Source organism: Pogona vitticeps, chromosome 1, assembly GCF_051106095.1.
Source record: "Pogona vitticeps strain Pit_001003342236 chromosome 1, PviZW2.1, whole genome shotgun sequence".
Lineage (NCBI taxonomy): Eukaryota > Metazoa > Chordata > Lepidosauria > Squamata > Agamidae > Pogona > Pogona vitticeps.
In genome coordinates, this window is record NC_135783.1 from 174,261,007 (window position 1) to 174,285,677 (window position 24,671).

The following is a 24,671-nucleotide window of genomic DNA, read 5'->3' on the forward strand; positions in this document are numbered from 1 at the left end:
ATCACAGCCAGATTTCCAAGTGTGCTTCCTTTATTTATTTATTTTTCGTTTGAGCTGATAAAACTATGAATGTACCAAGTCAGATTTTGCATTTCATATCCATTCTCACTCTAGTTGTCTGTTTACATCAATGAAATTAGGAATGTGCTATTAATAAAGCTATTGTTTGCCCCTTACAATCCAGTGCTTTGGCCTCCTTGGTGTAAATGGAGCAGGGAAAACCACCATCTTCAAGATGCTGACAGGAGACATCGGGCCCTCTTGTGGAAGGCTACTAGTACGTGATGAAACTGGGTATGAAAGATTAGTTCATTTTCTTTAGTGCACAATAAGGCTTATAGTTGAAGAAATAAGGCCGTAACCAGACTGAAATAAAATTAAGTGTGGAAAAACGAAGCTACGGAAAAATCAGGAAGGAAGGAAGGAAGGAAGGAAGGAAGGAAGGAAGGAAGGAAGGAAGGAAGGAAGGAAGGAAGGAAGGAAGGAAGGAAGGAAGGAAGGAAGGAAGGAAGGAAGGAAGGAAGGAAGGAAGGAAGGAAGGAAGGAAGGAAGGAGTGAGTGAGTGAGTGAGTGAGTGAGTGAGTGAGTGAGTGAGTGAGTGAGTGAGTGAGTGAGTGAGTGAGTGAGTGAGTGAGTGAGTGAGTGAGTGAGTGAGTGAGTGAGTGAGTGAGTGAGTGAGTGAGTGCGTGCTAGCTACCTGTGGAAGCCCAGATGTGTGTGGAAATGGTGCTTGGATAGAAAGAGAGGCAAAGAAAAACAGTTCTGCAAACATGCTCATGAGTTGATTTCTTGCTTTTAGTTAACCTTAATCTTTTGGAACAGATGCCCCTCAAATCTTAAAAAATACACTTTTGCAATTCAGATCCTTGAAGGATATTGATGATGGACACTGGTCATTATTTGGGTACTGTCCTCAAGAAGATGCCCTAGATGATTTGCTTACAGTAGAAGAACACATGTTTTACTATGCTCGATTACATGGTATCCCAGAGAAACATATCAAAGGGGTAAGTAAAATTCAGGTGGAACCATACTGACATATGTGTGTTATAAAAATTTGTATATTGATCAGATGCATGGCAAAAGTACTAAGAGTTTCAAAAGGCTAATATATTTTGATATTTTATCAAGGACAGCAAACTGTGTCTTTTAAAATCAATAAATAGACAATTGCATAAACGAATAAGCTCAACAAATCATCTTAAAATTCATTCAAGAAAGGAATTTTAAAATGTGTTGTTACATATGCATAAATGCAGTGCTAAATAATGATAGATAACACTCTTGAAAATGTAGTGAAATCAAATAAAGTGACTTAGTGTGAAGGCTGTGGATTGAAATTTAAATTGCCAGGCACATTTTGACCTCAATTTTTTCCTATGGGTTTAAACTGTATTCTTTGGTTTAAACGCAAAGAAATGTCATCTGCCTTTGCAAGAGTTCAGTCAGCAAGTTCAGAATAATTCATCCACTCTGGTTCTTTTTAAGAAAAAATATCTCACTTTTCATTTCGCCAGCAAAAATAAAATGGAATAAAATAAAATAAAAAATGTCTTGAGATACTTCATTTCCAGTGGTCCCTACCTTTAACTGAATGGTCTTATTTTCCAATAAGATTAAATAATATTTGCTTACTTGAAAAACTTTAGGGAGAAAAAAGTTTTCTAAAATGCAAATATGAAGACTTGTAGAGAGCTGATCTTCTCGCTGAATGTCTTCACAACCCAGATACATATAGGCCTAATAGAGAGAGAAAGAAATATGATGCTGGAGATACAAATAAGGCATAGTACCAATTATTAAATGTATAATTGAGGTGACACTTGGAGTTGAAGGTGAAGAGATGGCCTGCACTCCTGGAATTAGGAGGAAACAGCCGAAGCTCCTGTCTGCTTTGGGCTGTATTGGAACACCTGGTATTCTATCTTCTCACATCGTTTTTGGAAGAGCTCAGTTCTGGCTGTACAGCTGTCAGATATCTAATATTCCCTTTGCACTGAGATCAGAAAAAGCTGTTATTTCGGCTTGCAACAGCAGATGTTAGACATGGTGCTGCCTGGCTGGGAACATCAGAGGTCACTCTCCTCCCAAAGCAATTTTCAAAAGTGAAAAAGAAAGTGATTCTGCATTAAAAAAAATAAAAAAATAAAGATGGGATGGGAACATATTTGATTGAATAAATAGGCATACCTTACTGCGAACATAAAAAAGGGGACAGTGGACCTGGGACAGGAGAAAGGCACACAAGCAAATCCTCAACATCAACAGGCCAGTATTAGCCCTATTACAATGTTCAGGATAGGGTAAACCTAATGGCATTCAGGTAGGGCTAACTGTAAAGCAAGCTGGCTAACTGCTTCACCCATAATAGAAGGGACTGTTGCTTTTCACCTGAAGAAAAATACACCTACTGTATTTTTCTGTTTATAAGACACCCCCATTTATAAGAAGAAAAAACCCTCCACTTTTCTAACTCAAAAATTAAGAAAACTTAGCTTTGAGTATTCAGCCTCTGGGCGCAGAACGTTTGGACATTATGAGTCCCTGTTGCATCTGAGCCTATAGGCTCTACCTCCAACGAGGTGTGTTCCAATTGGTTTGTTCAGCATCAGCTGACATCAGTTCCATAAGGCTTGTGATTGGAGGAAGCTAAGTCTCCTGACTGTAGGAATCTAAGCCTCATGATTAAAGGAAGCCTGTTTAAAGAGGCAAGGTACGAGTCGTTTTGTTCTCTCCTCAGCTTACTTCCATGTATAAGACTCCCCTCAATTTTTAGTGTAATGATTTTAGAAAGAGGTCACGTCTTATACATAGAAAAATACGGTATAATGAAAGCAGGAGGCTGTTACCATGTCCCTTTCCTTGTAATTCCTATCGACTCCTTTGTCATACAGGGTTGATTTTTGTCTGACAAAGGGACTGCAGGGTGGGAGGAGAAGAGAATGCCAGACTGTAGCTGCTGCAGAAGAAGTTGCACAAACACTCAACAGAGTTTAACCTGTGTCTTGCAAACATGGGCCTCTTGTATCTGCTAACTCCAGTTTGATGGAGGAGCTACACAAAGAGCCAAGATGGTTTTCTTTAGCACAAGGCGGCTATAAATACATCTGCAGCTTCAGAGTTCAAGACTTACTGCTTAATTTGGCAAGACAGGATAAGCAGAAATGAGGGTTGTTATTTCTGTTAGCTGTAAATTTAGCAAAGTTTGATTTAAATGTATGCAAGTTTAAAATTGCTGATTAGCTAACACTGAGGCTGAGCTGGAATGGGGGAGGCAGACAGTTGAGAAGCAAAACAACATGTTCGTAAAATGGGCAAAGTAACTCATTTGCCTAATTGGTGGGAGGTAATGGTTATGCTGTCGTGTTGTCATTCCTGCAACTCATTGGCATCCACAATGACAATATTTCAATACCACTTTTTAATTTTTTTTTTTTAAACTGTATTGTTTGCACAGATCGTACTTCAGCTTCTTTATCGACTTAACCTGATGCCGTACAGACACCGAATCACTTCCATGTGTAGCTACGGCACCAACAGAAAGTTGTCGACTGCACTGGCCCTTCTTGGGAAGCCTTCAGTTTTACTGCTGGTAAGAATTTAAATCTCTGTTGAAGCGGGGAAAGAATACATGCATCTCTGAAGCACTGCAGAGATTGTGGCAGCAGCTACAAGAAGGGAGATGGGACATTTTGTTAAAGCCAGAGAGTGTGCTCAGCCTTCTTAGGCATATAATTTATGTTTGAAGCAGAAGCTGAGCTGTGGGAAAGAAGTTATTATTATTAGAACATTACAAAATCATCATCACTCAGAAAAGTTAGAAATGTTCTGAACTTTTAATTAGTGGTGCACTAAATGGTCCATATGATCTTCCTCTGTCTTTTATGAAATACCCCTCACCTAATCAAGTGATGAAAAATTTCAAGGATTATATAGGTTTAATTTCCTTCCTAATCAGAGAACACAGAAGACATATGTCATAATGGAACATTTCCTCCATTTACACATACATTAAGCAGACCATATATGAAGCAAATAAAACTCCTCCAAGTAGATGATTCAGCCATCAATCTTGCCTCACATCTCCAAAACAAAACAGCTGTATCCCAAGTATGCGTTGTTGTTGTTATATGCCTTCAAGCAGTTTTTGACTTATCACAGCCCTAACAGGACTTTCAAGGTAAGTTAGATGTTTAAGGGATGGCTTTACCAGTCCCATGCCCCTAGTGAGTTTCCATGATTGAACAGAGCCCTAGTCCATTGCTCTACCTGCTGCACCACACTGGGTATCCAAGGATGCTCCCAACATCCCTCCTATATTTACATTTCAAACTGGCTCCAAAACATCCTCCACCTCTCTGTCTAACTGGCAGGGGTGTCGCCATCTGAAGGCCGGAGTGCAGGCTGACAGAAATGTTGGAGGGACTTTGGATTTGACTGTTCCCTTTTTAGTCCAGAGAAAAGTCATGGAGTAATTGACCCAGTCTCAGTCCTTCTCTCCAGTGAGGTAAAATTATCGGTCTGGAGTCTTCTTGGTTAAAGGACACAGAACACTTTTTCTTACAGTTTGTGGCTTTTTTCCCTCCCTCTCTCTTGTAGTTTATACACAAAATTCCTGAAATCCTGTTTGTCTTCACACAAGTTAAAGTGATGCTTGCATAAATTTGCCTAGGCAGCAAGGATTTGCAGAGTTTGATTGCACAATTAGTTCTGCTGTTCCCATCACGACTGTGGCACAGCACACCTGCCAAAGTGATTTGTGAATAGCGCTTTTGCTGTGCCACTGGTTTCCAGATTGGTTTCCTAGCTTTGTGTTGCGCACATGCAGCTGCACTCCAGCCTATATCTACTAGTAAGCAGGCATACTTGGTTGCACACTCATTGCATCCTTACATATATGATGAGATGGCTGTCTTAACTCTCTCATCTCATTTCATCTTCTCAGGGGATTAAAAAAAAAATAGAAACAAGACACCTGAGAGACACACAGTGAAGCTGAGGGTCCAAAGGCAAAATGTCAACATGCTGCCTCTGCTTCCTTGTCCGATCAGTACAGGGAGTTGCGTGCCTCCTGCTCCGTCAGTCGTCTGGAGCAGGGAATGCTTTTGTCACCGCTTTTGATTCTTCTCAAGCTTTTTTCTTCCCTGAGAATGTTTATCTGCAGAGGATAGGAAGATTATGCCTATGGATTCTGTCAGTCTTCAGTTGTTAATCTTTGTCTCTTCCTCCATCCCTGTTCTACATTGCCTGCCTTCCAGTTCAATGTGGGTTGTTTCGAAAATGTATCTCAGTATTGATGCATGGACAGTTTGTGACAGATTTCAATTTGTGTGAAACTACCGTAATCTGGGGTAATGCCTGTGAAGTGCAGAGACTAAGTAAGAGCAGAAAAAGAAATACTGGCATGATTGCTTTAGGATCTGTTTTTGCCCATAATCCATCTGATAATTATGAAAGGTCAAAGGTCCTCCTGCGCACATAAAATCTAGTTCACTCCAAGAGGATTGTGATTGTTGTGCATAATATAACCCAAGAAGCAGCTGTTGAAAAACTCTCTTCCATGATCAAGAGTGAAGCTCCTAGATGTTCATGGAAGAGATTGGTATCACTGGGGAGTGGAGGACATTTAACATTGTCCCATCGCCAAATTATCACAATTGAAATAATCAGAAGATCCTGCAGGTTTGCTGAGGATGTCTGCTCTAGGACAATGGCATACAGTAGCTCATCTGTGGTATATTATCTGAGTGTGATACTTGAAGCAGAAACCTTGCTTTAATCAGTGAACAAAGCTGAGAATGGAAGCATGCACACAACTCAAGCACGATCCCCGCCCCCCCGCCTCCCCAGTTTTCCTCACTTCAATATAATTGTCTTTATGTAAAAGCTGCTCTCCAGGCCTAGCTCCTAGTCCTGCCCATCTGCACTGGTGTCTCTGACTTCAACTCCCTCTGATATTTATAACTTTCTTAATTCTATTAAGTCTACCATTGTGATTGTACCAGAGCTTAGAAATAACCAGTTATAACTAAATCAGTAACTTGTAGTGAATGCCCTAGTAGCTAAATTGAAATTAGGGAGGATGGTGATTCAGCAAGAGATAATGCTACTTCTTTGGTAACATAACTGTAACTTTTTAGTTACGTTTATGATTATGGGTGTGTGGTCTCACTAAATAGTGCAGGAGGAATAGCCCCTTGCTGCTTTGTGTCTTTTTGTGAGTGATGGTAAAGGCCATGTGGAAGAGAAGAGTATTGGCTTTTGTCTCAGGCCAGCAGCTCATAGCATTCAGATTTTTCAAGTAAACAAAAAGCAATGATTTTAATAATTTTTGGGAAACACAGAATAATTACTTTCAAAAGCATAACTATAAAAGTAACTGGCTCCTTTTAAGGCATTGGAGTGATAATTGTGAGGAATTACTTTTTCAAAGTAACTTTTGGTGCTCTAGATTGTGCCATTGTGTCTTCTATAATCTGATGCTGTAGCATCATACAACTGATACCCCTGGATTTTTGAGCAGAATTCAGAAAAGAATGTTATTTCTTTACAAGTTTCAACTACATTTCGATCCTGCTGTGCAAGTCAGCTCATCTATAAAGAATCTTAAATCACAAGCTCAGCTTTACTAAACTATTTCTCCCTCATATTTATGCACTTAGGGCTTAGTACCTTTAAGGTTGTTATAGTACTGTACAATTCTATGCATGGTTACTCTGGGCTAGTGATGGCCTAGATTGGTCTAGATTGTCCTAAACCAGAGTGCTTTGAGATGTTGCATGTCATTTGAATGCAAGGATTGACATATCACATCTCAAGCAATCCTGTTTAACATGATCTAGACCAATCTTTCCCTTTAAAGGTAAAGGAAAAAAGCAGCACTCACCCCCGTCTCCTTCTCCATGCTTTGCCTAAGCCACTAAATGGTCTCAAGAAAGGTAAATATTCCATGCCACTCACCTATGGAAGAGAACGGAGATGAAGCTTTCTGTTCCTTTTCAATCATTGCTAGGGAGGTGTGGCACTGCGGGCTAAACCGTAGAAGCCTGAGCTGTAGGGTCAGTAGATCAGCAGTCGTAAGATCGAATCCATGTGATGGAGTGAGCTCCCGTCGCTTTGTCCCAGCTCCTCACCAACCTAGCAGTTCAAAAGCATGTAAATGCGAGTAGATAAATAGGTACCATCTCGGTGGGAAGGTAAAACGGCGTTCCCTAGTCACACTGGCCACATGACAATGGAAACTGTCTTCGGACAAGCGCAGGCTCCAAGGCTTGAAAAACAGGATAAGCACCGCCCCCTAGAGTCAGACACGACTGGACTAAAAATGTCAAGGGGAACCTTTACCTTTATCTTTACTAATTGACATAGCTCATCAGTGATGCCCTTTCAAAGCATTGCTGATGCATTGGCAATGATGAGAAGGAAATACAAAACTTCCTCTCCCTTCTACTCTGCAGACAAGTGACAAGGAAGCTTTGTATTTCTCAAGATAATTAAGCAGTTTAAGCAAAAGTACAGCTTAAGCTAACCACTTTGATTTGATCCCAGTGATCACACACACTAGAACTGAACCTGTACTCAAAAATGCTACCTCCACCAAAAAAAAAAACCACAGTAGCCCCTGAAAGGGACCCAAAAGGTGCAGCTAGTCATCACTCAGAGTGGGCTGATTCGCATTGGCACATACATTGTGTGTTCACCAGAAAAAGGTGTGAACCAGCACACCCCACCATATGTTGGCGATGTTAACCCTAAGTATGATAGTTTTTTTTTTCAAGAAACAAAACTCATGACTATGTATTCTTTTTCTTACTCTTTATGTTTACAATCTTAATTGTTTCATTCTAGGATGAACCAAGTTCTGGAATGGATCCTAATGCTAAGAGGCATCTGTGGAAAATTATCACTGAGGAAGTGCAGAAACAATGTTCAGTGATACTTACTTCTCACAGGTAGAGTGCCTGGGATGTCCAATGAAAGCATGCTGGCTCAGAAGCCATATTCTAAAATATGTATTCCAATGGATTTATTTTCACTCAAGCAGACTGACCTTAGGTTGAGATCATTATGCCCTCCTTTGAGCTAAAAGCTGACAAGAAGTTAAAATTTTGGTGTGATCCCTGTTACAATCCAAGGAAACTTCCTTGTTCTTGCTAATTTGTATATAAGATTAATTCATTTCTTTAAAAAAAAAACAATCCCAGTTTATGAATGTGGGATATTGTGCTTCTGTATCCACAATTCATAATACCAGGAAATGGCCTGATATTGCTGCACAATATCAAACCTGTGTTGTCGTTCACAAAGTGACATCAAGCAAGTGGAAATCTGAGAAACTGACTCCTTTTTTTCATCAGTTAACCATTTCTTGCTCAAACATAAAGCAATTCTCAGGGCTGTTTTTTCAGAAGTGTAGATTTTAGTGGTAAAAGGGTAAAAAGTGGTAAAAGATGGTAAAAGATGGTCCTTTAGTTTAGACCATCGTGACTGTCACAATTGGTGTTGTTAACATTCTGGCTGCCCTTTGCTATATAAAGTTTGGCATCCGTTGTCCTGCTGGCAACGCAGGCATGATATTATGCAGCAATATTGGGCCATTTCCTGGCATTTTGGATTGTGGACACAGAAGCACAATAGCTCACGTTTATAAACCAGAAATTTATATACAAATTCCAACAGAAACTTCCTTTATGTGGAATTACCCAGTGCTAGACTATCCCAGAAGATGAGCACATGACCTGTACTATGGTTGCTGTGAGAGGACAGAAGCAAGATCATTTGGGCAAAGCTCTGCTAATGTCTAGTTAGATTATCCCTAGCTACAAAGAAGAAGAATAAAAGCTGGGACAAACATATTTGCACTATGCCTTTGTTGTGCAGAAATAATTTGAATGTCTTAAAAATAGTGCTCTAATTCCCTGGAGGTACATGGCAAAATGCCCCCCTTTCTGGAGGCCTGTCTCTCCATTACTTTCTTTAAAGCAAGGCTGTTTTTTTTTCTTCCTTTATAATGACTGTAAACTTTTGTAGATCTGCAGTTCTCCCTTGCCCATATGATACATTTTATCATCTGCCTGGCAAGCCTGTTGCACACATGCTCAGTCTATACTAAATTCATTATTTTTCCCATTTGAAAAGCCTCTTTTGAGAATCAATATTTCAGTTTCTGCAGCCTGGATTCTTTCCAAATAAAAAAGTCCATGGGGCAAACCATCTATTTCCAAGATAAGTAAGACAGGTCAATTTAAATGATCTGTTTTGAATCTAGGATCAGTTAGGGTCACCTGTTTCTGTGTGAGAGAAATTTATTATCGTAACTCCAAATACTAATAGGTGTATAGTTTCCTGCACCTAATTCCAGAGAAAAGAAATTTAGGCCCTAAATGGCATCAAGCTGGCCCCTCTAATAAAAGTCGATAGCTAATAAATTGTTTTAAAGTGGCTTAAGAGATAAATATGTAAAGGCCAGTTAATTATGCATCTTCCCCCTAGCCTGATCTCTCTTCTTTCTGAGTCATATCATTAATTATGGTCTACAGAGGCTAAACTGAATCCTATGATTCTTAATAATTAGATTATGTGTGCATGTGTGTGCATATGAATACAACAGAATTTGCAATCTCTTTGCCTGAAGAAAGGTCTTCCTTTTAAGAGCTGATTTTTATTTTTATTTCTTTTATTTATTTAATTTATATGCCGCCCACTCTACCCAAAGGTCTCTGGGCGGCTTACAACAATTAAAATTCAACACAATAAAATATAAAATGATTAAAATACGATTAAAATACAAATTAAAATTTAAATTGCCATCATCAAGACCCACAGTTAATGTTATTTCAATTAAAAGCCTTCTGGAACAGGAAGGTTTTGACCTGGCGCCGAAATATCATCAGTGTCGGCGCCAGGCGAATTTCAGTTGGGAGGGCGTTCCATAGTCTGGGGGCAGCTGCCGAGAAGGCCCTTTGTCTACAAGCCATCCCTCTTACCTCCTTGAGGGATGGCTCTTTCAAAAGGGCCCCCTGGCTAGATCTTAACTGCCGGGTAGGCTCATATGGAAGGAGGCAGTCCTTCAGGTATCCAGGGCCCAAGCCATTTAGGGCTTTATATGTCAAAACAAGCACTTTGAATTGGGCCCGGACAGCAACTGGTAACCAGTGTAAATTGTACAGAATCGGCTTGATGTGCTCTCTGGCGGCCCCACCACTCACCACTCAGTTGCAGTCGCCGGACTGTCTTCAAAGGCAGCCCCACGTAGAGTGCATTGCAATAATCAATACAAGATGTTACCAGTGCGTGTGTAACTGTCATGAGACTCCGCTCGTCCAGGTAGGGCCGTAGCTGGTATAATTTCCGCAGCTGAAGGAAGGCGGATTTTAAACATATATGTGAACAGGGAAGTATATAATCAAGTGAAATGCTGGGAATTCTTGGAGAACTGCGTGAATTGGCATCCAAATAATCCAAATGGCACATCCTTACTAAATATCACAGAGCTTTGACTAACACTGGTGGTGATCCTGCCAGGACTGCGTTGCTTCTGGGTGATGACATCTTCTCTTCTTCTTGGCAACTCCCACTATTTTTATTCACAAAGAAATCTTTTCTACTTAATAGTCTATCCCATTAAGCTCAACTACAGCTGCAACTCCTGTTCACGGAGGTCTTCTCAGTCATGATTTCCACTGTTTCTTCCTCAGAGAGAAAATTGCAGAAAAGCAAGTGATTACTGCAAGTGATTACTGCTTAGAGATCCCGCTTGCAGTGACATCTGCAAGCAGGATCTGAAGGCCTTAGGAATGGACCTCAACAGATGGGAAACCCTGACATCTGAACATTCAGCCTGGAGGCAGGCAGTGCATCACGGCCTCTCCCAATTTGAAGAGACCCTTGTCCAGCAGGCTGAGGCAAAGAGGCAGTCCTGAAACCAGCAAAATCAGGGAGCTGGACAGGGGACAGATTGTATTTGACCTCAGTGTGGAAGGGATTGTCACACTCGAATCGGCCTCCTTAGCCACACTAGATGCTGTTCCAAGTCCTCCATACAGAGCACGTTACCACAGTCTCTCGAGACTGAAGGATGCCTAGTCTACTGCCCTTAGGGTATGGCTGTTCTGGAGAAAACCTTGTATCAAAGTGGATAAATATCAATGCTTTTTTAAAAAAAAAAAATTTGATTTCAATTATGATTTAAACCAAAAATCATGGTTTCAATGTAAATCATCAAATTTTTAAAGATTTAAAACAAATCCACCGTCCCTTGTATAATATTAAACCACGAAGAGTTCACATCACTGTAAGTCATCTTGCTTAGTAAGCAGGTTATTAGCATTTTTGTTTTCATCAATTCATGCTCAGGAAGTCTCCTGGCTCCTTCTAACTTCCTTTTCCCTTGGCTTTCAGTATGGAGGAATGTGAGGCTCTGTGCACTCGGCTGGCTATCATGGTAAATGGACGCTTCCACTGCATGGGTTCACTGCAGCACATAAAGAGCAGGTTGGTACAGTCTCTCTTCTCAGACAGACTGACTCTTTGAATAAGCAGGGAGCAGTGTTGCTAAGCCCTCGATTCATTCAATTTCCGAAGAAATAGCTGTGTTGGCCTGTTTTCAGCATATTGGCAAAAGAAAAGAGGCGGGGTACAAAATATGGAAGTACTTTAAAAACTAATTGTCTTACTTTATAGTGAGTCATGGATTAAAATCCACCTCTTCAGACACTTACTATTTGTTTATAAACAATGAATATATTGTTGACTTCTTATTTATGTATTGCTTTATAAGAGGACTAAGGGGGAAAATAAAATATAGAGCAAAGATATTTCCAGGAAGGGTTAGCCATCTTGGGGGTTTGTAGCAAAAAATAATATAGCAGGGTGGCACCTTAAAGACTTAACACATTTTGTTTGGCTTTTGTGTGCTGCAGGCCACTGCTTCAGTAGGCAGACATTTTTTACAGAAACAAGATGTATGTGTACAAAATGAAACAGGTACCAGTATGGTGCTCATCTTAACAGGACAAAGTTAAACAATTCCAGATGGCCAGTGGTAAAGCCATTTCCCCGCTGGCAGGCAGCAGGAAAAGAGGGGAAAAAAACAGTGTGAGATGTACTAGCTCCCTAAAAGAGATTATGGGCTTGAGTCTGCAAGAGCTGAGCGGGATATTTGAGGACAGCACATTTTGGAGAGTGTTCATTCATAAGGTTGCTGCGAGTGAGAGGCAACTAGGTGGCACATAACAACAAACGTTTGCACTGATATAATATTCTGTATCCCTTCCTTCCAACTAGTATTTTAAAAAAAATCTGCTTGATGAGGTTATTATGTACAGTTGATGAAGTGAATTATAGTCCACAAAATCTTATGCACAAAACTGGGTTATTCTATAAGGTTCTACAAGTTTGGACTCATTGACAAGGAGTAACATTATTTTTGTATCTCATCTGTATACCAGAAGGTGCGGAGCATATTGAGAGGAACAGTGAAACCAGCCACTTTCTGGTACAGATATTTGGAAGATAATCTGTCCCAGCTTTAATGAAGCAGGCATGTGCTGGGTGATTGAATATGGCTCAGTATAGCTCTGCTGCTCCTTCCCACTCAGTGCACTCACTCAGGCCCTGCTTATGAAGATGGACATTTCCATGGACATTTCCACTAACTCTGTTCTATCCTCTTCCTCCTCCATCTTGTACAAAATACTTGAGCAACTGTCCTGTATTTGATTGTAGCTGGTTATCAAGTATGTGGTTGTTGTCATGTGCCATCAAGTCAGAACCAATGTATAGTGATCCTGATAGTGGTTTCAGGTTGTGAGAGATTTTCAGAGAGGTTTTGCAAGAGCTATGACCTCAATGAGTTTCTGTAAGGGTCTCCTGTGCCCTAGTCTATCAGTCTGTCCACTCTATTCATTTCTATATATTTCAGCTGACTAGAGGGGGGAAATAATCCTTTTTTAAAAGATACTATGCTAACACTACAGTGGATTTTATTCTTCTTTATTTTTAAGCAAAAACTCGGATTCCACAGTTTTTAACTAAAAACCTACAGACTGATCATCTCTGATAGTTTCTGCAGTTTGGAGATGGCCCAGATTTCCCCCTAAGATCCTCTTGTTTACACAAAGAATTTAATATGGTTTTCATTTGGGTTCAAAGAGATGCTGTCTGATTCTGTAATAAGTTTTTTAAAACCTCTGTTTATGTTCCATAATATATTTTATCCCCTAGGTTTGGAAAAGGATTCACTGTGAAGATGCATTTGAATAATGATGCAAGTAGCATAGAGAAGCTGACACAATTTTTGCAGTCAAACTTTCCAAACACACATCTGAAGGTAAATAGAAAAGAGTAAAATTTGGAAGGACTTAAACTATGGTTTAAATTCTTAAGCCATTTACTTATCTATACAAAAGAGCATATGACATTGTAACGTAGCCTATCCACAGTAATAATCATTTGTGTTTTTTACTGTACAAAGGCCAATAAGCAAAAGTTCTTTATTCTTGTAATATATATGGAGGTTTTAAAGGTCTAAATGTCACTAAGGAGGTTAGGCCAGAACATATGTTTGTATGAATGAACATTCAGTAATATAAGTGCCAATCTATACGAAGTGGTGCAGCCCAGACACAAGTTAAAGCAAGATTAAATAATGTTAAATAAGAGCCTGTCCATTTGGGTGTATAGATTCCTGTTTGAATTGCTGCTGGTACAGTTGATTTAAACAAAATGATGGCATCCACACATGTTTCTACTTAGATCGCTTGCTTGCTCAAATGAGAGGTAAAATAAAGAGCACTGAAGATAAGACCCCTTTAAGTGTGAACTAGAAAGCTCAAAATTCCCCTGTCTGGACAGGCCCTAAGCTAAGAATATATGTAAAAAATGTCTAATGTCTTGCTGAATTACTGGCATGGCAAATCTGCCCCAGCCAAGCGTTGTAGCGACTGGAGGAGACAAGGCAGGAAAGCCAGGATGCTGCCTCTGAGTGGGTGCTCACTGGAGGAAGCACAACTGGGAACTGCCAAACACCAGTTCAGCTGAAAAACATCTCTAATAATGTGTATCACGATTGTCTGTATGATTTGTGAGTGTGCAGTCTGAACCGTACAGATCTTTCTTTAAAGATGGTGGAGATAAGCCACCAGTACTCAGTTTATGAAGACAAGGGAAATGTGATGCCTAGAGTGTGTAAGACTTTGCAGATCAATGGGTCACCATACAGACTTCAGAACAACTGACGAGATGAGAGAAGTGACAGCTGAACGTAAGTTGCAGTGATGGCTGAAAACTGCAAAGAATTGATCCTGGAGTTCCATGCATAGTGGTTGTGTGGACATCCAGGAATAGTGTCAGAGGCACTGGGAAGGGTCCATAGTCTTGCCTTATGAATTAATGCGCAGAGTGCTGCAAAGGGGTCGCCCAACAGGAGAACAGGGGGATGGTTCCAGTGGGACAATGGCGTTTCAATTCCAAAACATTCTTCCTCCTTTCGGATGTGATATCCATGCCCAATAAATCTGTTTATCCATATAGGACCATCAGCTGAACATGGTGGAGTATCATGTCCCAGTGTCTGCTGGAGGTGTAGCCAACATATTTCAGCTACTGGAAACCAACAAAGCAACCTTCAAAATCAGGCACTTCTCAGTGAGTCAAACAACGCTTGAAGAGGTATGCAGTTGTACTTGTCTGTTCTAAACATGAGAAGTTGAATATTGAACTGTTATTGTGTTCACATTTAGGAATCTAAATAATAACAAGTGTAGAATTCCAGATATCCCAGTCTGTCTCCCTTTTTTGAGGCAGGATATCCTAAAATGAAAGGTTCCACGACATACGACAGGTATGTCTTTCCCTGATAATGTCAAGAGACAAAAAATTATTTATTTATTTATTTATTTTGTATTTATTATTATTATTTTACTTGTACCTGCCTTTCTGCAAAAATATTCTGTCTCATCTTACTGGCCATTCAAATGTCATTAACAAGTTGTTTTGACAAAAATGAAAACAACAACAACAAAAAACCAACAGATGCATAGGACACAATTTACCAAGGAGAAGTCATAGATAAGTATCACTTATCATCAGAGGTTTGGAAGAATGCAACAGTTTTAATTGTGGTCAGGCTTTGGTTTCATATATAAGCAGCTTTATTTAAAGCATGTGTGTCAATGGTGAGCCCTTTTAGAAGGATCTATGGAAAGTATAAAAATTTGATGTTTTAAATGTTTTAAGATGTTGTTTGCTATGTTTTTATGTATGTAAGCTGCCCTGAGTAGACCTTGTCTAGGGGGACGGGGTAAAAATTAAAGTAAAGTAAAGTAGAATACTGAATTGCTTGTAGAACATACTGTATAAATGAATATTTTGAGGCCAAGTGTTCTTAAATTTTCAAAAAGTTCTAGCCTTGTGGCCAAACTATTTATCAGTGATTCTGAACCTTATGTATCTTATGCCCATTAGATGCTCTTTCAAAGGATCATGAGCTCCACCATGATGTAAATGAAAGCCCACTTTTTCCAACAAAGTCATGTGTCTATCTTTAGCCATTCTCTTATTATATTTACACTTATAATAAGATAGAGTGGGGAGAGATTTTTAAAAATTCTGTGTCCAAAGTTACTACTAGCATGCCAATAGGATAATAATTTAAGCAGGTAGGAGATGGCACATCACACATCATTATAAACCCTGCCTCCTACTGCAGTGTTTTTATGACCTGCCAGTGGTAAATGTATCACAAGTTGAGAATCACTGCTATTACTTTAAGCCACTGGTTCTTAACCTTGGGTTACTCAGGAGTTTTGGACTGCAACTCCCAGAAGCCTTCACCACCAACTGTACTGGCTGGGGTTTCTGGGAGTTGCAGTTCAAAAACATCCGAGTAACAAAGGTTAAGAACCACTGCTTTAAGCTACCAAGGTGTTAGAACTGTTAATTTTGCAACACCATGGTTAATAGACACATCAGTGAAATTCCAGGTGTGGAAGGCACTAACAGACATCAGCACTGCAATGCACAGGAAAGGGAGGTGTAAGTCTTTCCTCTTCAGCTACATTTTGAGTACCTCCCCTTTCAATTCTCCACTGTGCCTCCTTAAGGGAGGCACAGTGGGCTAGGATCCCTTCCAGCCCTGGAGTTCTAGGGTGGGGAATATTAAATGGTGAAAGTCAGACCTCTGGGTAGTGTGGGCGGCATATAAATTGAATAAAATAAATAAATAAATAAATAAATAAATAAATAAATAAATAAATAAATTTGTAAACTATTCATAAAACAGGATATATTTAATTAAATATGGCACCTTCTGTTTCCTTGTAGGTGTTCATCAACTTTGCAAAAGCTCAAAGTGGCCCAGATTTTTCGGATGCAATTTCAGACATAGGCTCGGACAACCTGGACTCAAGCAGTCAAGATTCGAATGTAACCGCGATCTGCTAAGCCTTGGAGGGGAGAAAGTACTAAGGTTTTATTTTTTTTCAGGGTATTTTATGTATTCATTTTGTAACCCTGAGCACAAGAGCCCTGAATAGAGGCAGAAAGCCATGTATCAGATTGATCTATTACTTGTTTCTTAACTGTTGGTTCACACAATCATGAGTTATATATTCCATGGACGGGTAATTGACGGGGGCAGCTTGTGTACAAACTGGAGAGCTGCGGGAGGAGGCAACTGCCTTGCTCTGGTTACAGACTCCCTGTGTAGTTCACATGGGTCTGGTATGCTCAGGAACCATTCCATTCTGTGCATTCCTTGAGAATCATAGTCACCAGGGATGGGAAGATCTGTCAGTTTTGCTTTCTCCTGTATTCAGTTTAAACCATACATGGGGGGGGGACGGACACAAAACCTCATATTTTTTCTGTCTTGAATATGTGATAAGCGAATTTCAGCCTTTCCCCCCCAAACATAAATTGAAACAGAATGCCCGCCCATCTACACTAGCCACATTTAGTCGCTACAGATATATATTAAAGATTAATATCTTATCAGAGAACAAAAGATATCATCCCTACTTCAGCACAAAATAGCTGAATATACGGAGATTCAAGCCCAGAGTTTCAAGAATTAAACACTGAAATCCCTGAGCCTGGATGTACAGGCCCTGTCAGCCTTTTATCCTTGCAATTTTTTTCCCTTCCAAATATGAGGACACTTGCGAATTTTGGATGATTCTTTGGAAAAACAAAGTACAACAAAATTCTTTCCCATCCCTAATAGTTAGAAGAAGAAAACAGCTGTTTTGTATTTAGTGTCATGAGCTACAGTTTAGTTTGTGTATGGATTGTGTCAGTATTAGAATTAAATAAAATTATTTAACATCCAAAGTAGTTACAGTGTTTATTTAGAATATATTCACTTAGTCCCAAATGTAAACTACATGACAATACAGGAATACACCCAGGATATTTTCTTAGAATGTGGAGCACAAATGGAAACAGCCATGAACAGGCTCATTATGACATGACAGATTTCTTTGAAAAGGAATCCTACGATGAAGAACCTTCAATTCTAGGAGGTAAAGTGAAACTACTCTGAAAGCACATAGAAGAAAGGCGTCATCAGGACTAAATGTAATACCAATATAACTATTTCAAGCTGCCAAGACTGAATCTGTGAAAATCCTAATAAGAATATGCCAACAAATATGGAATACAAAACAATGGTCCACAGACTGGAAAGATTCCATAAATATTGCAGTTCTCAAGAAAGGAGAGGCCAAGGACTACAGTAAATATAGGAGCATTGCTTTAATTTCCCATGCAAACAAAGTGATGCTCAAGGTGTTTTAACTTATATGAAGTGAGACGTACCCGATGTTCAAGATGAATTCCAAAAAGGAAGAAGTACTAGAGATCATATTTAATTCATTTTTTACCTTGTCTTTCTCTTTTAAAAGGACCCAACTTGGCTTACATAATTAAAAAAAATTAGTTAAAGCTAAAAGCAAAGAGTATACAAAGGTGGCTTACATAATTAAAGACAATATTTAAAGCTAAAAACAATAAGTATACAAATATCGAAAAGATCACTCTAAAAATGGTACAAATGCAATACTAAAAACACATTTAAAGCAGTAAGGCACAACAACCCATTTAAAAATCCACTCAGGGAGCCAGGAAAGCTTGCCTGGAGAGAAAGGTCTTTGCCTGCTTGAAGAACAACAGCAGAGATGGAGCCAGCCTGGCCTCCTGTGGGAGGGAGTTCCAAAGTCTCAGAGCAATAACAGAGAAGGCCTTCTCCCATTCCCCAACAAACACATATGTGAAGGGGGTGGGACTAAAAGAAAGGCATCACTTCTCCTCTTAACACCTAACCAAGCTCATAATGGGTGACACGTTCTTTGAGATAGCATGGACCCAAGCTGTTTAGGGCTTTATCAGTTAGAACCAGCACTTTGAATTGTGTCCAGAAACGGATTGGAAGCCAGTGGAGCTGCTGTAATGGGGTTATATGATCCCTGTAACCAGCCTCAGTCAGCAATATGGCTGCCACATTTTGCAAATTTATGCCAGCTACTGGAGTTCACTGAGGAATTTCAAAAGAAGACCAGGCTGTGCAATTTTATTTATCTATTTATTTATTAGATTTATATGCCGCCCATATAGAACATGTCTACTAATTAGTTTTCAATGGGAATACAGTACAGTAGGATTGGGAGTAGGGGGATGGGGGGCAGGTGGAGTAGATATTGGTGGGAGAAAGGTAAAATTCCAGAGACTGAGAGAGTACTTTTACATCCACTTATATAGTTATGCTAAAGAGGAAGATAACAAGAACAACAACAAAATTTACAAGTTTAACCATAATTGCTGTAATTACTAATCTCTCCATTCCCTAACTGGACCTTCACATTCTTCTGTTATCTATGCTTTCCAATCCATATTTCAAGTCCAGCTATAAAATTGTTCCCAATTTTTGAGTCCTTTTTGAGATGATATTTCCTTTAGTGCTTCTGTTAGTACATCCATCTCCGCCACTTCCACTAGCTTTTCTGTCAGCTCCTCTAGGGATGATATTTCTGCTTTCTTCCAATATTTCCTATACTGTATAGTATCCTAGCTGCAGTAATTACATGTATCATGAAATATCTTATTTTTTTATCTGCAGCCTCAAGCATAATATTCAATAGAAACAATTCCGGTTTAAATGGTATCGTACAAGATACCATTTTTGTAACATTTCTTGCACTAATCTCCAGTAAATTTTTTGCTTCCCTACATGTCCACCCAATACGATAGAAAATACCCTCCTGTATTTTACATTTCCAACATTTGTTGGAAACATTTTCATACATTTTAGAAAGTTTAGCTGGAGTCATATGCCATGTATAAAACATCATATATATTGTTTATTTGAAATTTACTGATTTCATAAGTTTACTATTGTTCTGCCAAATTTGTGTCCAATGTTCTAAATCAATATTAGACATGGGGACAAATGTAAAAATGAATCAGGATTTTCAACAAATATCTCTGATTCATCAGATATTCATTGCTTCGTATTCTTGGAGTCCAGAGACCTGACGAATATGAAGCAATGAATATAACCCTTTTATATTTGTCCCTTCATGCCCTATCAGCTTATGCCCCCATGGATCAGCTGTTCCTCAGGGGCTTAAACAGGGAGGGATTTTCCCTTTTGGCGGCTTGCTAAAGCCTGCCAGAAGGGAAACCCATCCCCGGGGCTGGAGGATGGCTTTTGTCAGGCTTTCCCCCTCTTTCTATGCCCTGGTGATGGCATAGGAGGAGGGAAAAAGGGATCACAGCCATCCCCCAGCTCTGCTGCCTTTGCAAAGTCAGCGGGGCAGGGGGATGGCTTTGGTCAGGCTTTCCCCCTATTTCCCCCTTCCTATGCCCCATGCACAGTATAGGAAGGCTGTGGGGGCTGGGCCTTTTTTGTTTGTTTGTTTGTTTTTAAGATAGCCCCGGGAGCTGTCTTTTAAAAAAATAACCCAATGAATCAATGAATGGATTTGTGGTTCATCGGGCCACAAGGGGGGAATTTGTAGTTCATGGGTCATCAAGTTTGACAACCCACGAACCAAGATGAAGCCCCATTCTGGTGCATTCTCTCATTATTCAGAGTAATCCATTCCTTGATAGAGGCCAGTACACAGGCCGTATAGTAGATATTCCAATCCAGGAGACCAAAACCCACCCTTTGTTTAGAGTCTTGTTGTGCTTTTTACTTTAACACACGTTTTTTTTTCCTTGCCAAATTTCATTATTTTATTTTTTTGTTAAAGTCCTGAAGAAGTGTTTGCTTTAGCATCACTTGTATTGTCTGGAAAACAAAAATCAGTTTATGTAGCACATTCATTTTGATTACCACTGTTCTTCCCATTAATGAAAGTTGTAGCTTATCCCACTTTTCCAAATATCTCTGTATCTCCTTGAAAAGTTTTATGTAGTTGTCTTTTATTAATGTGCTTGTCTTATTTGTCATTTGGATTCCCAAATATTTAACTCTTTTCCTCTTGGAAGCCTGTCATGTCTATCAATTTATGAATCTCCTTGGTTCGAATATTTTTGCCAAGAATTTTTGTTTTCTGCCAATTCACTTTCATTCCCGCCATTTCCCAAATTTATTACTCTTTCCATCAGTTCATTAATAGATTTACTGAGTTCTTCCAAAATAAAAATAAATCATTGGCAAATGCCTGTAATTTATATTTCTCTCCCATTATTTTCAACCCTCTTATGTTTTTATTAATCCTGATTTGTTGAGGACTTCCAATGAGAGTATAAATAATAATGAAGATAATGACCTTCCTTGTATTGTCACTGTCTTTATTTGAATGTCTTTTGTAAAATCTCCATTAATTTTTATTTTCGCTTTTTGTTTGGTATAGATAGTCTTTATTGATGTGATAAATCTTGCCCCCAAAACTAGCTTTGGGTCTAATTCCTTTCATATATATGTTGCCACACCTCTCTTTTTCTTAATTGAATCTGATGCTATAAACACTTCTTCTAATTTTTTATTTTCTAATAAATTCAACCCCCTTGGGTTGTTGTTGTTTAGTTGTTAAGTCATGTCTGACTCTTCATGATCCCATGGACCAGAGCACACCAGGCCCTCCTGGCTTCCACTGCCTCCTGGAGTATTGTCAAATTCAGTGACACTGTCCAACCATCTCATTCTCTGCCGTCCCCTTCTCCTCTTGTCTTCACACTATCCCAGCATCAGGGTCTTTTCCAGGGAGTCTCCTCTTCTCATGAGATGGCCAAAAAACTGGAGCCTCAGCTTCAGGATCTGTTCTTCCAGTGAGCACTCAGGGTTGATTTCCTTCAGAATGGATAGGTTTGTTCCCCTTGCAGTCCAGGGGACTCTCAAGAGCCTCCTCCAGCACCACATTTCAAAAGCATCAATTCTTCGGCGGTCAGCCTTCTTTATGGTCCAGCTCTCACCTCCATACATCACTATTGGAAAAACCATAGCTTTGACTATGCGGACCTTTGTCGGCAAGGTGATGTCTCTGCTTTTTAAGATGCTGTCTTTGTTTGTCATTGCTTTCCTCCCAAGAAGCAGGAGTCTTTTAATTTCATGGCTGCTGTCACCATCTGCAGTGATCATGGAGAAAATATCCATGCATGTTTCGTCTTCATAGTCTCTTTGAATCACTCATATGGTTTCCTTTTGTGCTTGCACAGACAACCTCAAAACCTTCTAGAGCCTAGGGAAAATGTTAAGACATGCCCTCTTGGCCACACATGCTCTCCACCCTGCAGCTGTTTCCTTCCTTTTTACCACCACTTGGGAGCTTCTCAAGAGCCTTTTTCCTCACGTAAAATTTGCATTTAGTTAACCCTATCTGTTTATCTTCCATGTTCATCTCTCTCCATCCTTGTGACCTTCGCCTTTAAAAAAATATTATTACTATCATCCCATTCCATTGGCAACTTTGCCAAGCTGATGTTTCCATATGGAAATGGGAAGGGGATGACTTTCTCCCACCCCCAGCTGCACTTCTGCAGTCATTCTTGTTAAGAGCTGCAGTGCAGGACTGAGGGGCACTGTCTAAGTTGGGCAGCTGTTTAGAGGTCACATTGCCAAGGGGGTGAGTTGCAATTAGAAAAAAGGGACATGGCCAGTTTTTAACATAAGTTATAGGGTATCAACTGTTGATGAATACAAGATTTTTAAATTTTTAAACTTCATTTTTCTCCATATTTGTTCTTTAAAAATCAGATTTATTACTTCAGGATAATTCATTAAAGTGATCCATTTAACAGAATTATTCAATATTTTCTGCTGTTATCCAAGTATAAAGTGCTGTTTACACTTCCTTTAATAAGGTAACAGCAGCAATAGCTACACCAGGGAATCCTAGATCTGTGATTCTCATGTGGTTAGTAGTCACCAATGCCTCTTAATTAACAAATAGCACTCAAGCTTTTAAATAACAAATGGTTTAATCCTCTATAATTAACAATCAAGGTTTTAGGAATAGAAATGCAGAGGAAACACCTGGGAAGAGGGTGGTAATGAAGTATTTCCTGCTTAAATTTATATCGCTTACCACCTTGTGGAGTCTGTTTGCTTAAATGCCACCTTTCTCCACAGATTTCCTTCTGAGTTTAGTCTTCAAACTGTAAATTTTTTGTTTTAAAAAAAGCTTTTTCTAGGGAGCACTACAAAGCTGGAACAAAGGGTGGTGGGGCATGTGGCCCACTGGCTACACTTCACTCATTCCTGCATTGAAGGATCCATTAATGAAGTTGGGTTGCCTTTAGTGTTGCAACTAATCTAAACATTAGATGCTGTCATGTTGATGCTGGGAATATATCACGTATATCTCACATATGTCATATATGTCAGATATCAGTCAATCTACGAGAGTGAAAGAACGTGGTGACGCTGTGGGCTAAACCGCAGAAGCCTGTGCTGCAGGGTCAGAAGACCAAGCAGTCGTAAGATCGAATCCATGCGACGGAGTGAGCGCCCGTTGCTTGTCCCAGCTCCCGCCAACCTAGCGGTTCGAAAGCATGCAAATGCGAGTAGATAAATAGGTACCACCTCGGTGGGAAGGTAAACAGCGTTCCGTGTCTAAATCACACTGGCCATGTGACCACGGAAAGATTGTCTTCGGACAAACTGGCTTGAAGAGCGGGATGAGCGCCGCCCCCTAGAGTCGGACACGAATGGACAAAAATTGTCAAGGGGAACCTTTACCTTTTACCTTTTTAATTGTATGGTTATCTGCTCAGTTTGAAAAAGTCACAACTCGCTAACTGTGAATTGTTCTGATTTGGACCAACCTGTACAGGTCGAGATTGAAACAGAATGGAAAGATTTGATTTTTCAGTACAAATCAATGGAAGGTTTACAAATCAGTTCACATCCTGAGCACAAATGAAATCTGATGGGACACAAATCACTTTGGACCAAATTAGTATGTCATTCCAAGGCCATGAATTAGCCTCTAGTTCAGACTTGGAATTCACATACATCCCTGTACAATAGTAATGCCGCTACAGCCCTTATTGGTGAGTGTCTGTAGTGCCCCAAAAGGAATGAAGACATATTTGGTTAAAAAGGTCAGCCAATCAATATGGGCATGCTGGCGGTTTCTCAAACATTCCTTAAGTATCCCCACTCCTCTGAAACATTTTGTGTGCTTCTACCCCTTCTGAATACATGCTGTCATTTTCGTTGGTCTTCTGAACCTTGGAAAGTATATTTCGATGATGACAGATTTTTTTATTTTCTGTCTGTTTTATAACATTAGACAGCATATTATTCTTTCAGTTTTTGGAAAACCAGAAGTTAAAAGGCTTAAGCTCTTCTGTAGAGAGAGCCAGGAACCAAAACCATTCCTTCCTTGATGTATACCTATATCAAGGCATGGAATTCCACTTTGTACCAAATCAGGATATATTCCAAAGCCATGAACTAGTCTCCATTTAGTCTCTGAGGCTATACAATCTGCCACGTATCTTTCCCGTTCCACCAACGTTTTCCAGCTTTTGTGAAGCACTTCACACATTCTGACATATTGCACGGTTTGATTACTGGTGCTAAGAGATTTAACATAAAATATGCTTGTATTGATAGTCCCATGCTTCTGCCCATGGCCCTATCCATTGATGGAAACAATGGTATATCTGAAATGGAATTCAGCCCTCAAGCTGAAGGAGGTTCCCTGGGCTTGAGTTACACTGTCCAGTTAATATGCAAAGCTGGTCACTTAAGGAACAAATGTTTACATAAAAGCTGTTTGAATAGTTAATAGGACGAAGCTAGCCCAGATCTAACATTCTGGCCTGAGCTGTTCACCTAGACCAGTGGTTCTTAACCTTGGGTTACTCAGGCGTTTTTGAACTGCAGCTCCCAGAAATCCCAGCCAGCACAGCTGGTGGTGAAGGCTTCTGGGAGTTGCAGTCCAAAAACAGCTGAGTAACCCAAGGTTAAGAACCACTGACCTAGACTTAAAGAATAAAATCAACTATGGAACTATGGTCTTGGAGGTACAAGCATAAGCTGTACCTAGTTTACCATCACAGTACCTCTGGGGTTACACTATATTGATATGACTGTGTTTGTAAAAACTTGACCTCAAGCTACAGACCTGTTTGAATAAAAGGGCAAAGTTACGATGGGAACTTACTATTTGGATGGATAGATATGTGTGTGGTTGTGTTGCAGAATTACATGTTCATCA

At 39.7% G+C, this 24,671-nt stretch overlaps 1 protein-coding gene across 1 annotated transcript in view; it reads left to right on the forward strand.

Moving 5' to 3' along the window:
• Positions 1-24,072, forward strand: part of ABCA12 (ATP binding cassette subfamily A member 12) — a 157,251-nt gene extending 133,179 nt beyond the window's left edge. The window contains exons 45-52 of the mRNA XM_072977676.2: positions 185-294; positions 863-1,007; positions 3,458-3,592; positions 7,849-7,952; positions 11,401-11,493; positions 13,225-13,330; positions 14,533-14,670; positions 16,324-24,072. Coding sequence (XP_072833777.2) covers positions 185-294; positions 863-1,007; positions 3,458-3,592; positions 7,849-7,952; positions 11,401-11,493; positions 13,225-13,330; positions 14,533-14,670; positions 16,324-16,443 — 951 coding nt within the window. The 3' untranslated portion in view covers positions 16,444-24,072. The remainder of the gene's footprint in view (positions 1-184; positions 295-862; positions 1,008-3,457; positions 3,593-7,848; positions 7,953-11,400; positions 11,494-13,224; positions 13,331-14,532; positions 14,671-16,323) is intronic.
• Positions 24,073-24,671: the final 599 nt, after the last annotated feature.